This window comes from Corvus moneduloides, chromosome 1 (genome assembly GCF_009650955.1).
Source record: "Corvus moneduloides isolate bCorMon1 chromosome 1, bCorMon1.pri, whole genome shotgun sequence".
Classification (NCBI taxonomy): Eukaryota; Metazoa; Chordata; class Aves; order Passeriformes; family Corvidae; genus Corvus; species Corvus moneduloides.
In genome coordinates this window covers 4,616,602-4,629,853 of record NC_045476.1, presented here as the reverse complement: position 1 = coordinate 4,629,853, position 13,252 = coordinate 4,616,602, and the positions used below count along the sequence as shown (strand labels likewise).

Genomic DNA, 13,252 nt, shown 5'->3' with positions numbered 1-13,252 from the left:
CGTGTTTTTACAGTGGCAACAGGGAAATTGCAGCCCTGACTAACCTGGAGGGCTGAGATGCATCCTGTAGGTGTAAAGCTCTATATATTATATATGGTTGTGATGGGAGGTGGAGATGGCCATCCTCACACCTGGCAGATTAACGCAAAAAGAAAGGTCTTAGCTACATTTTGAAGTTGCCTCTTTCTTTGAAAACTGAAGCTCCAGTGGGGACCCCATGGGAGCTGGTGCAGCTCAAAATATCAGGTCTGTAAATTCAAGAGCAGGGTTTGGTCCTCTGGGTCTACCAAAGGCTCCCTGCTACATCCTGGGGCAAGTCTCACCCTTTTCATCTCTCCTGAAATGAGCTCCCAGGGGAGAGGCAAAGATAAATGGACATAACTGCTTGTGAGGCACACCCATAGGAGAGTGCTGTGGCCACGGAGCAATAAAAGTGGGAATTGGCTCGAGCTGGGTATGTGTAGCTCCTCCATGTCCTCTGACTGGCTCATGTTTGGTGATGGCCTTGCCCAGGGATGCAGGAATCAAGTCACTGCCAAATGTGTTACTCTCATCCAGGCTCAACATCCACCTCAGCCATGAAGGAGATGAGAATGCCCATGTTTTCTCCCTGAACCAGAGGGGTGTGATGTTAAGTTTTGGGGGACAGGGGTGGGGCTGTGGGGGGACTCGGTGTGTGGCGTCAGAAGCCTGGCAGAGCCCGTGGACAGCGATGCTGGCGCTGCCCTCCCGCCTGTGGCTCGTGGCTCACCGCACGCCTCTGTCCCTGTTTCAGATGATCGGGCACGGTCATTTTTAGACCCATCAGGCAGCACCAGCCACATATTTCAGCAAGGACGAGGGAGGTCCTCTGCACCTTCCGTGAAGGAGCTGTCGGCTCTGTATCTGTCCCAGACAGCTGCTGCTGCTGACGCCAGCCCCGCACAGCCGGTAAGAACCGAGTCCTCCCCCTCCCCAGCCGCCCGCGGCATCCCAGCAATGTCCCGGCCCGGCAAGTGCCTGTCAGAGGGTGAGAGAGAACGTCTGCTTTTGTAAATCTGAAGAAACAGGGTTTAGTTTCCCAAAAATGACCATTTTCCCCTCGTCACTTGCAAATATAAGATAAATGTGTACAAACACACACGTGTATCACATACTAATTAAATTCACACATGCACGCACACACACCAAGCACATACACACCCCCTACATTCACTAGACTATACAGTTTACTCATACATAAGATTTCCATTTTATTTCCACATTTATATTCACGTACATCCATGGAGGAAATATTTAGAACAGAGTAACATGTACATCTCCATGCTATCCTCATTCGGACACACCCCCCCCTATATACTATATACTATATACATATATATATATATATATTATATATATATATGTGTGTGTGTGTGTGTGTGTATATATGTCCATAGATGCCACACTCAAGCATAACATTATAGTGCAACCTCCCTGTGCTTCTCTTTCTCTATCCCTTATTCTGGGATCCAGAGATTTAATCCCCCACTCCAGGCTGATCATCAGGCCACGGGATAATTCGGGTTATAAGGGTTATGAGGCACATTTTTTCCCATTTCTCTAGTTCCACTGGTGATCCAGGAGTAACGTGGGATGGGATTTAATACCTGGACCCTTCCTGCAGGCACGCTCATGTTTCCCCACACTCTCAACCTTTTATGGGGCCCCTGCTCAGAGATGCAGTCTCTGGAGCGTGTATCAGGGAGAGGTCCAGATGAAGCAGTCCCAGCTGAAAATAAATAAGTGGAGACTGCATTTGGAAAATTACAACTGGTTAGAAAACCAAGAAAAAAATTTTTTTAAATTACAAAGCATTAAATTACACAATTCATAATGCAATTACAAATGTAGATCAGTTTTAATTTTTGAAATATTGAAGTATAAGGAAAAATATTGGCTAAATCAAACTTTGGAAAAATCAGTGCTAGTTTTGTTTATCCCTTAACTTTGAAAAAATGGGTTTGGGGTTTTATTTGTTGACTGGCACTTTAGAAGACATATTTCTGATCAACCTGGAATAAAATTGTTTTTTCAACTGTACAGAACTGCCAGTAAACCAAGACAGAAAACCACAACCTGCATGGTTTTCAGGTGTAATTGATATACACATTACTACACATAAGCACATAAAAATATATATGCAGATAATGTGTCTCCCTGTGCAGTTTGATGGCATTTCTCTTCATATCTTTTCCAGAGTACTGTGAAGGACAACTCCATTCACACTCCCCACAGACAGAAAAAAAGCAAGGTAGGAAATGTTTAAGATAAGCACCATTATCTAACCAAATATTTGTGGCCTGTGAGTGTGATCTAAATACCCACACAAGGCAGCCAGGAGCACTTTCATACTGAATATAGCTATCAGCTGCTCGGTTGCCCTTCCCCACATTCAGAAGTTTTTCACAGATTAAAAAAAAAAACAAACAACAAACCTTTGTTTTAAAAAGTGCATTCCAAGTACGTTGGCGCATGCAAAAGATTTGGATTTTTCACTTGCTGCAAAATATGCTGATTTTGGTGTTCTGAGTGTGGGTTTCTTTTACTAATGTTCAAAACTTATTTTTAGCCAGAACAATCTGTGTGTAACAGAGTGAAATAACACTGTGCACCCTTGCTTTGAGCAACAACTAATAATATTCCAGGCATAACTCTGCAGACGTAACTGCACAGGCATGCCAAGGGTCAGCAGATCTGTTTACTGAAAGAAAAGCCACCAGGATTACTGTCTCTTTTAGACAATCATTAAAGGCTTCAGCTACCTTCCCTGCGGATAAATGCCCAGGCAGTGCAGGCTGCAGGTATTCAGTTGAGTGTTCAGTGCCCAGGATGCACAAACTGAGGAGAAAAATTGCAGAAAGAGAGGTTCAAAGCGAGGCTGGACAACCACAGTCCACTCTGTTCACTTCTGTACCAACACTGCTGTGAATTTGAGATGAGCTCAGTCTGACTGAGTATAAACAGGTCTAATTTTCCTGGCCACCACCTATAGGAGCTACTCCACCCTGTGGTCCCTCACCCTTGCTTTTCCCTCTAAGGCAGCACAGATTTTGGCGTGCTGATTCCAGCAGTTTGCAAACCTTAGTTAGCCTCATGCCTGTACAAGTCTACAAGTCAGAAGAGCTTTATTTAAGTCTCCAGCTATGTAAACGTGCACCTATTCTTGTGCAAATGGTAACATGGAGTACACTCCTGAGTGCAACAGAAGAAGTCATTAATCAGATGAACATCCTTCCCCAAGCCCTCCCTCCTGAGCAGTGGGCACCCCATAATGTCCAACCTTATCAGCTCAGTTTGACACTTTGGTTCCCTCTCCCCATTTTCTTCTTGAGATCTCTTCACAAATAGCTCCTTGGCTTTCTTCTGTACCCAGATCCTTTGTTCCCAGACTCTTCAGGTCCTCAGCTGGGGACACAACAGTCCTGGACACTGGGCAGCAGGAGGGAGAAGTTAACTTCTAGCTGACTTCTCTAAGTCGGCCTTATCTTTCTTACGGTTATTCTCTCTTGATGGCATAGTCCAAATCGGGCACCTCTCTTGTGCTGTAGCTGGACTGAATCCAGGGAATTGTAGACTAACCACCTCACCCGGATTAGAGACCTTGCTTTGCTGTGGAACCAGGGTTAACACCAAGCCTGGAGCGTGTGCAGTGATGTGATGATTTGGAGTGCTGTGTGCTACTGAACTAAAGGTATGGAGCTTACTGGGTGCATGGATTTCCCCCGTTGGCTTTTCCCTTTGCCGTTCACTCCATTAACGGCCGTGGGGACGGGGGGTGAGAGGCGATGCTGACGTTTAAAACTGTTTCCCCAAAGATGTCAGAAGCTCAGAAATCATCTAAAGTTGCCATCAAGAAAATGGAAGATGACTTGCCTCCCCCTCCAGCCATTGGCTCAGTCCAGGTCGTCGCTCCAGGGGGTCAGGATCTCAATGCACTCCCTGTGCCTCCTCCAAAGCAAGCCTTCTCCAAGTTCTACCAGCAGCGCCAGGTGAATGAGCTGAAGAGGCTCTACAGGCACATGCACCCCGAGCTCAGGAAGAACCTGGAAGAAGCTGTGACTGAGGATCTGGCAGAAATGCTTAACACCGAGGATCCCAATGCACAGGCCTCTGTGAACCTGGATAAAGTTCTCCCGGGAGAGGTTCAGTCCATGCGCTGGATTTTTGAGAACTGGGCACTTGACTCCATTGGGGACCACCAAGCCACAAAGAAGCTGACAGAAGAAGAGGTCATTCCCAGTGGGGATGTGAAAAGCACTTCCCTGAGGTTTGAAAGCCAATCCATAAATGGATACAACCTGTCAACATCAGCCAAGGTGTCAGAAACAGACCTTGCCAGAGGGGATGTTCGCACTGCCCGGTGGCTTTTTGAAACCCAGCCACTGGACACATTAAACAAACTGTATTCGGATGAAACCGAGGTGCAGGAGGCAGTTCTCAAGGAGCCTGTCCAGGGAGGTGACGTGAAAGGGACCAAACAGCTCTTCGAAGCACAGTCTTTGGATGCCATAGGACGCTGCTCCTCAGTGGAGGAGAAGAGCATCCTACAACTCAAGTCAGAAATCCAGGAGCTTAAAGGCGATGTTAAGAAGACTGTCAGGCTTTTCCAAACAGAGCCCCTCTGTGCCATCAGAGATAAAAGTGGGACTATCCATGAAATCAAGTCTGTCTGTCGAGAAGAAATTCAGAGCAATGCAGTCAGGACAGCTCGCTGGCTGTTTGAGACTCAGCCCCTGGATACTATCAACAAGGACACTTCCAAAGTGCAGATAATCCGTGGGATTTCTCTGGAAGAAATTGGAAGGCCCGATGTCAGCGGCGCAAGGTGGATATTTGAAACTCAGCCTTTGGATGCCATCAGAGAAATCACAGTTGAAGAACAGGACTTCAAGGCTTCGACAGATTTTGTCACAGGGGCAGATGTCACTAAGCAGCGATTGCTCTTTGAGACCCAGACTCTAGACTCCCTGAAAGGAGAAGCTTCGGAAAGTGTTGTAACCAAAGAAAAAGTCATCGGAGGCGATGTGAAATCTACACTCTGGCTCTTTGAAACGCAGCCAATGGAAACACTGAAAGACAATTTTGAGGTGGGACGTTTGAAGAAAGTAGAGCTTTCAGCAGATGAGAAGGGAGATGTGAAGCAAAGAAAACACATCTTTGAGACCTGTCCCCTTGGCAGTATCTCCAAGGCATTTGAGGAAGAAATTCCAGCCACCAGCATGGAAGAGGTAGTGAAAGGGGATGTGAAATCTTTCAAGACCCTGTTTGAGACTCTCCCCTTAGACAGCATTAAGCAGGCTGATGCTGAGCCCACCACCAAAGAAGAGGAGGAGAAGATTCCAGCTGGCAATGTCAAAGCCAACCAAATCCTGTTTGAGACAACACCCCTGTATGCCATCAAGGATAGCTTTGGCAATTTCCACGAAGTCACCTCTGTAAGCAGAGAACAGATCATCAGTGGTGACGTCAAGAACTACAAGTGGATGTTTGAAACAAAGTCCCTGGACCAGTTTGATGAAAGCATCAAGAAAGTGGATATAATACGGGGCATCACAAAACAAGAGGTGGTGGCTGGTGATGTCAGGACAGCCAAGTGGCTCTTTGAAACACAGCCCATGGATGTCATTCATCTCCAAGCCATGGAAGGCGAGAAGCGTCCCTCAGTGAAGCGAGAGATCTCCCAGAAGGGGGATGTGAAGACCTGCCGGTGGTTGTTTGAGACCCAGCCCATGCACACCCTGTACGAGAAGGCTGAGAAGAAGCAGGAGGAGGATGGCAGTGTGCCCCAAGCTGATGTGAAGTCCTACACATGGATGTTTGAGACTCAGCCCCTGGACTCCCTGAAAGGCCAGGAGGAGCAGTATTTGCAAGTCAGTAAGGCCTACAGTCAGGAAGAATTACAGGGAGTGGATGTCAAAACCGTCCGGCACCTGTTTGAGACTGAACCCTTGGGCAGCAGCACTGTCAGTGAAGCTGACCGGAAAAAAACCATGCGTTATTCCAGTCGTGTGGAGTTCCAGTCTGGGGAAGTGTCCAGAGTGAAAGAGTTCTTTGAAGCCAAGCCCTTGGACACAGCCACCAAGCCAAAGTCCCAGAAGGATGCCGGAACAATTGAAGCCGGGTCCGTGCACAAGTTCACGTGGCTCTTTGAGAACTACCCCATGGACACCCTGAAGGACAACTCTGAAGGTATCCAGGAAATCCCTCCAGAAAAGAATGTCAAGGGGGGAGATGTTGGAGGAAAAAGGTTCGTATTTGAGACCTATTCCCTTGACCAAATCCATGACAAAGTGGATGAGACAGAGCTCCAGAAGATCCAGAAAGACACCATGAGCAAAGCTAATGTCAAGTCCTGCACAATGCTATTCGAAAGCCAACCTTTATACGCTATCCAGGACAAAGAGGGAGGATACCATGAGGTCACCTCAGTGCAGAAAGAAGAAATCATGAAAGGTGATATGAAAGGAGCCCGGTGGTTGTTTGAAACTAAGCCCCTGGATCAGATCAAGAAGGAAGAAGAGGTGTTTGTGATTAGGGCTGTCACCCAAGAGGACATCAAGAAAGGAGATGTCCAGACTGCCCGGTGGAGGTTTGAGACAGAGCCTCTTGACTCCTTCTCAGGGGGAAAGTTGTCTGTGCCCAGAACAGTGGATGATGTGCAGAAGGGAGATGTTCAGTCCAACAAGCAGCTCTTTGAGTCCCAGCAAGTGGGCCAGAAGAAGTATGTGAGGATGGTCAGTGTCAGTGACGTGCAGCGAGGTGACGTGAGGACATCCACTTGGCTCTTTGAGAACCATCCTGTGGACTCCCTGTATGGGGATGCGGAGAGAAGCTCATCCATGAGCACAGTGCAGAGAGAGGACAGCCAAAAAGGGGATGTAAAACGCTGCACCTGGTTGTTTGAAACCCAGCCCATGGACACCCTTAAGGACACAGAGGTGACAGCCAGTGCTGGGGCCCAAGAAGAGATCCCTCGTGCAGATGTGAAAAGCACAACGTGGCTCTTTGAGAGCACACCCCTGGATAAATTTAGTACTTCTGAAGGTAGCATAGAAATAGAACTGAAAGAAAGAACCATGAAGGAGACTTTAGAGACTCTCTGCACTTGCCAAGCTATCCAGCATGATGGAATCCTCATCGAAGCTAATGATATGGAGAGTGTGAAGATGGTGAAGTACCAGCTCAGCAGCCCAGGAGCTCCAGAGATCCTGAAAGAGGAGATTGTGGGAGGCCACTTGCAAAGGATTATGCTGCAGCTCCTGCACAGAACCAACGTGGAAGCACAGAGTGTGCTGGTAGAGGAGGACAGAGAGGGCAAGATCAAAGTAAGCCCATTGCAGCTGCTGGACCAGAGTGAAGCTGCTAAAGGCAAAGAGGACTTGAGTGGAGATGTAGCCAAGGCCTTACAGGGTCTCCTCAGTCAAGATGCTTCCATCAAAAAGGGGATGGTCCTACAAGAGACAAAGTCAGGATCAGTGAAGATGACTCTCTACTCCCTCCTGTTCCATTCTGTCCAGCAGAAAGTTGTCAAGGGGGATGTGAAGTCAACGATTGGGAACCTGTTGGCTTCTTCTCAGGACCAGAAAGCAGCAGCTACCATCAAGCGTGAGGACAATGAGAAGGGAAATGTACAACTTTTTGCAAGCTGCATTGAGAAGGGAGACCTCAGCTATCTGAAGAATCTCCAGCAGGAGTCAGAGATACAATCCCTCATCTCTTCCCAAGCAGAGGAGGGGGCAGATGAGAGCGGCCCATGGGTTGTGCAGGGGGCTAACGTACGCGTCTTGCCAAATAAAGAAAAAATAGAGAAAGTAATTGCAGGAAGTGAGCCAGGGGCTATGGAGGGAGCAAAAAAGGGATTTGTATGTGCAAGCACAGGCAGAGAGGGTGTGTTACAGAGAGAGGCTGTGCATGCAGCAGGTGTGACTGGCACCACTGTGCAATGTCTTGGGAAGCCCCTGCCCACAGTGATGGGAAAGGAAGAAATTCTGTCTGGAGGGCTTAAGGTGACTACAAAGTCAATCCAAAGGGTTGCAGATGCCAGCAAGAAGGCAGAGAAAGAAGAAGCCACCACTGCCCATTTGAAAGAACCAAAAACTATGATGCAAGGCACATCTCCGACCCCAGTGACAGCTCAGAGGGCAGAAGTGGATGGGAAACAGCAGAGTGTGGTGACTGGGGAAGCCAGCCAGACTCAGAGAGAAGAAAAGGCCCTGGGGAGTGATCTTCAGGCTGCAATGCAAAGCCTGAGGCTGGCGACAGCAGAAGCAAAAAACATTCAGCACCACGTTCAGAGCAAGTTCCAAAGGAACAGGGAGGAGGTCCACACAGCCTGCAGGCAGCAGACAGTCAGCTCACAGGGGACCATGACCCTTCAATCCACCGTACACCAACAGGACTCTTCATCCACCAAGCAGGAGAGCAGCAGCACTGCCACCAGGACCACCACCACCAGAGTCCAGGAGGCATCCAAGACCCACACAAGCGTGTCTCAGAAGAGCATAGCATCACACAAAAAGGTCAGTGCTTCTGAGGAAGTACAGGGAGGACAACTATTGAGCCAGGAAATCCAAGTTGTGCCCAGTAGAGATTTTAGCATTAAGGATGGCCTTTATACTGCCACACCTGTGAAAACCTATATAAACCCTTGTGTTGAGTCTGATTACAAAGAGCAATCAGTGCAAGAAGAAAGAGATGTTGGTGTCAGAGGGGATGTGCAGACAGCTATCAGAGCACTGCAAAGTGCCGCCACAGAACAGCGCCTGGTAGAAAAGGAGGACGTTGTCCGAGGTAATTTAAAAGCCACACTTCAGTCGCTGGAAAAGTCTAACGTTAATGTCTCCAGAGGGGATTTTAAAGCTGCCATGATATACAGAAATGCAGGGCAGTCCTATTCTGTGTGTAAAAAGAAAAATGAGATTCAACTCACTAGTAACGAGGCTGCTGTAGTGGCTTCAGGGTCGCAGGCTGATAATGACTTTCCTCCTCCTCCCTCAGTTGCTGTGATGAAAGCAGAGCATTGCCCACCCTCAACTAAAGCAGCAAGAGAAGGTGCCCTTCTATTACCAACCAGCAAAGATGAAGCCCCAGGATGTTCTGCACTACTCCAAACCCCTCTTCCCACTCTCCCTTCTCTGTCCTGCAAACCCAGTGATCAGAGTCCTGCAGAGAAGCCCAGGACTCCTCCAAAACCAGAAACTACTGCCCCACCCAGGAAAAAACCTGTTCCCCCTCCAAAACCTGAGCACCTCTTACACGAGGCATATTCTGCCTCTGCAAATAACAGCACAAGCATATCAACCAAACCCATCCCTCCACCCCTGCCTCCAAAACCTTCAGGCTTGAGGGAGATTAGCAAACCAAAGCCTTCCCCCACAGAGCTGGGATTAAGCTGCATGGAAGTTCATGAACAAACAGGGTATGAGGAGGCTCAGGCAAAATGCTGCAATTTGGAGACATCTGTGAAGAAGTCTGTCACAGTTCAGTGTACAAACCCTGAGAGAAAGCTGCCAAAATACACTGCCAAAACCCCTCTTCAAATAGCAGAAGAAAGGTACAAGGCCAGCAAAGGAGGACAAGGAAAGGTAGAATCAGACAGTGCTAAGACCTCAAAACCAATGAATAATGGAGTCATTGGTTTTGAAGTCAAGCAGGGAATGATGAGTGATAAAGCAGCTGCTCCAAGGAGGTGTCCAGGTGAGGTGGCTCAGAGGCAGATAGAGCTGTGCCAAGAGGAGAACGGGTGCTCTTCATTGTCCTCTCCAACCTGTCCTGGCAGAGCACAGACACAGAATGTGCCAGGACAAACTGAGCCAAGCACCTCCCCTGTGGGCCACAGCACCCCTCCGAAGAGAGGAGATGGCACTGCACAAAATGCTTTATCCAAGGTGGAAAGAGAAAGTGTATCTAATTCTTATGGATTGTGGGATAGTCAGAGAGTCATGCAGCAGGTGCATGAGAGGAGGCAAATGTCTCATTCTATGTCCTTCCATCAGCAGTCAGTGAACTCCTTTGAGGAGCACCAGCAGGGGAATAGCAGGCAACTGAAATGTCCTGATAGGGAGGCAGAGACACCTGCCCAGGAGAAGCCAGGGGTTGTTATGAGAGAAAAAAAAAAGAGAGAAACAGAAGATGAGCGTCGGAAGAGGTTGTCAGTACACAAAGAGGAGATCATGAAAGGCAATGTCAAGGAGGCTATGGAGATCTTTGAGAACCTCAGGAGACAGGAGCAGCTGCAAGAGATCTTGAACCGAGTGAGGGAGTTTGAGGAGGAAACAAGCAAAGTGGATGTGAAAGCTCTCAAGAGCTTCTTTGAGAAGGTCCCTGAGTGGGTTGTGCGCCAGAAGGCCAAGCAACAGGACAAGGCTGCGGCAAAGGAGGATGTTGACAGTGTCTCCTCAGTGGATCTGGTTTTTGAGGACCTGGAGCGAGCAAGTGCTGAGATTCTCCACCTGAAGGAGCAAACACTTGCCCGCATCCAGGATATCGAGGAGGCCATCAAGAAAGCTATTTATTCTGTTTCTAGTCTCAAGTCTGAGTCAGACATTGCTGGGCTCTCAGGGTTGTTCAAGGAGTCTCTGGGGAGCACCCAAAGCTCTGTGAGCAGTAGCAATATCCGTAAAATCAGCATTGTCTCAAGCAAAGCCAAGCAAGAGGAAGTCATGCTGGAGACAGGGGAAGCAGCATCTGTGGAAAGTGCAAAGGTGGCAGAAAAGACCGAGGCAGCCAAGGCAGAGCTAGGGGTCCCCCGCCTCATTCAGTCTCGTGTCAGCTCTCCCTCCTCACCTTCCTACATCTCCATTGAGTCTGCTGCCAGGAAACCAGCAGAATCACCCAGGACAGCACATTCCCCCCAGGATAGCCCTTCACCAGACTGTCTTGACTCTCCAGGAAAGAGGGATGCTTTTGCTCAGAACAGCTTTAGCTCGTTTAACCACCCCTCAGCAGGGTCTGCTGGGCATGACACAAAACCCTTAGAGAAGAGGCCAGACCCCGTCCAAACAAAAGCTGGGCTGAGCTCAATGAAACAGCACATGCTTGGCAATGCCAACCATCCAACCAGTGACAAAGAGAAGTGCTCTCTGGACACCTCCAAAGACAGCTGCCACTGTGGGATGAAAGGCAGCTTTTCAGAATACCGCTCCCTGAACGTCCCCAGCCCACAAAATCCACGGAGGCAGAAAAGCATCCTGGAGCTGCAGACAGGGCCCGACGGGTCCAAGCTCTACGGAGCCACCCGGACTGTTATGGAGCAGTATGAGGAAATGGACCAGTTTGGAAACAAAATCATCACTTCATCCACCACAGTCACCAAGCAATCTGAGACACAAACATCCTCCACGTGCGATGTGGTTTCTCATCCCCAGTATGAGGTATCTGCCTCACCTGTGTTTCGGAGGTACTTGAAGAGCCCAGGTGAAGACTTCCACACCAATGGGACTTTTCAGGAGCCAGGAGTGGTCTTTGTCACCTTTGGCAACTCCAAGCCAAAGAAATAGGAGATTCTGGAGAGCAAGAGAGGACTGTATAAGACAAAAGAGAAGGGCCACGATAAACATTTCTCCTGTTTTATCCACATTACACACAGGGATTTACCTTCACCCTAAGGACTTCTCAGGGTCATCGTCTCGGTGTTTGCATACAGACAGGACAAGTGCAGCCTGCCTTGACGCTGGAGAACATCCCTCACCTGGCCAGCCCAACAGACTTGGTGCTGCACCACAACCCGGAGTCCTGGCACTGTTAGAAGCACAAGGGAAAAATCCATCCATGGGCACCTTAGGGTACTTCCCCCTAGAAAGTTTGGTGGGGGTGGTTGGAGGTGTTGGATCGGGCTTCTCTGAACCACTGCAGAAGGAAGGATAGGTAGGATCAATTAAAAAACCAATCAATCTGGTCATTGGAAAACAAACACCTTTATGGTACCTTCTTTTTCCAAGAAGGGCATCCTATACACACACACATATATATACACAAGTTCATATTGATGAGTGGGTTGGATAGATTTTCTCTTAGCCAATAAGAAAAGGAAAAAAAAGTCTTGAATTGTTGTCGCTCTTGGACTTGGGGGAGTTATTTATCAGTTTGTTTTTCAGTTCCTGGAAAGTGTTTGATGATACTGGAAATTGTAAAGCCAAGACCTACAGCTACTATCAATGCCATTCCCCCAAAGAAATATGCTATGAAAGATTCTTGAGTCAGAATGGTTACTGCTTTCTCTTCTTTATTTCTAGAATTCTAATTTATTATTCAGTATACACAAACTCCTTATTTTAGATTTTCCATGCTTTCCTACATGTTTACTGTTTAAATTCATTTTGAGAATTTGTAAAGCAATTTTTCTTATTATTATGACTTTGTTTTGTACATTCTCAACTCAAGATTTTAGATATTTTGTGGCTTTTTTTTTTTTTTTTAACTTCTATTGCTGCATTCTGACGGTAAACATTACCTCTAAAAATACTTTGGTCTGGTAGAGTTTCTTTTATTCAGTGCTTGTTTCCTTTCAAAGTGCCTAGAAATTATATCTTGATGGACCAGTTGAATCACACACTGATAGCACTCTGTGTCACTGGAGGGGTTTGGTCTACATCTTCTTTAGAGTGTGGGCGGATCACCAGCCCTTCAGCAAAGAGTGTTCATACTCTTATCTGAAAAATGAGTCCAGGATGATACAGAACCAGGACTCTGTGTAGGCATGTGGAGCCTGGGTAGGATGTGTACACCAGGAAAGGTCTGGACACTTGTGTGTACCCATTTCCCCCACGGGAGAAGGCAGCTGAGGTGTTGTGCCTCTACAAGTCCTATGAGGAGGAGCAGCTGATGAGCCAGCCCTTACTCACTGCTGTGCCTCAACTCACCTCACACTCGGCTCTGGGATGGGTGGGTGAGCAAGGAGTTCACTCCAGGTGTGGGGGAATGTGAGGAGCCTATGGAGGGGCCAGATGGTTTCTCACAGAATTACAGAATATCCTGAGTTGGAAGGGACCCTCAAGGACCATTGAGTCCAGGTCCGGGCCCTGCACAAGAAATCCCCAAAATTTCCTCTGATGCCTTTTCCTGGTCTTAAAATCAAGAGTCAAATATGGTTAGAAGGGATTTTACCTTGGTATTTATTTTAAGGATCCTTAGGTGCACACGTCCAGGTCAAATGCATCAAAATGCACCCCGCAAAAATGCACCCCCAAAAGATCTGGTATAACATTATAGGTGTTACTAATTATCATATCTA

General features: G+C 47.8%; 1 protein-coding gene across 2 annotated transcripts; it reads left to right on the top strand.

The window, feature by feature from the left end:
* The first annotated feature begins 775 nt into the window (after positions 1-775).
* On the top strand, positions 776-12,401 carry XIRP1 (xin actin binding repeat containing 1). Of its 2 annotated transcripts, XM_032098316.1 has the most exons (4): positions 900-930; positions 2,219-2,272; positions 3,837-8,540; positions 9,019-9,107. In XM_032098316.1, the coding sequence occupies exons 3-4, from the start codon at positions 3,837-3,839 to the stop codon at positions 9,025-9,027; spliced, it is 4,713 nt and encodes a 1,570-aa protein (XP_031954207.1). In that variant the 5' UTR covers positions 900-930; positions 2,219-2,272; the 3' UTR covers positions 9,028-9,107. The 2 variants fall into 2 exon arrangements, with proteins under 2 accessions (XP_031954215.1, XP_031954207.1); XM_032098324.1 differs by having other exon boundaries at positions 776-930; positions 3,837-12,401.
* The last annotated feature ends 851 nt before the right edge of the window (positions 12,402-13,252 follow it).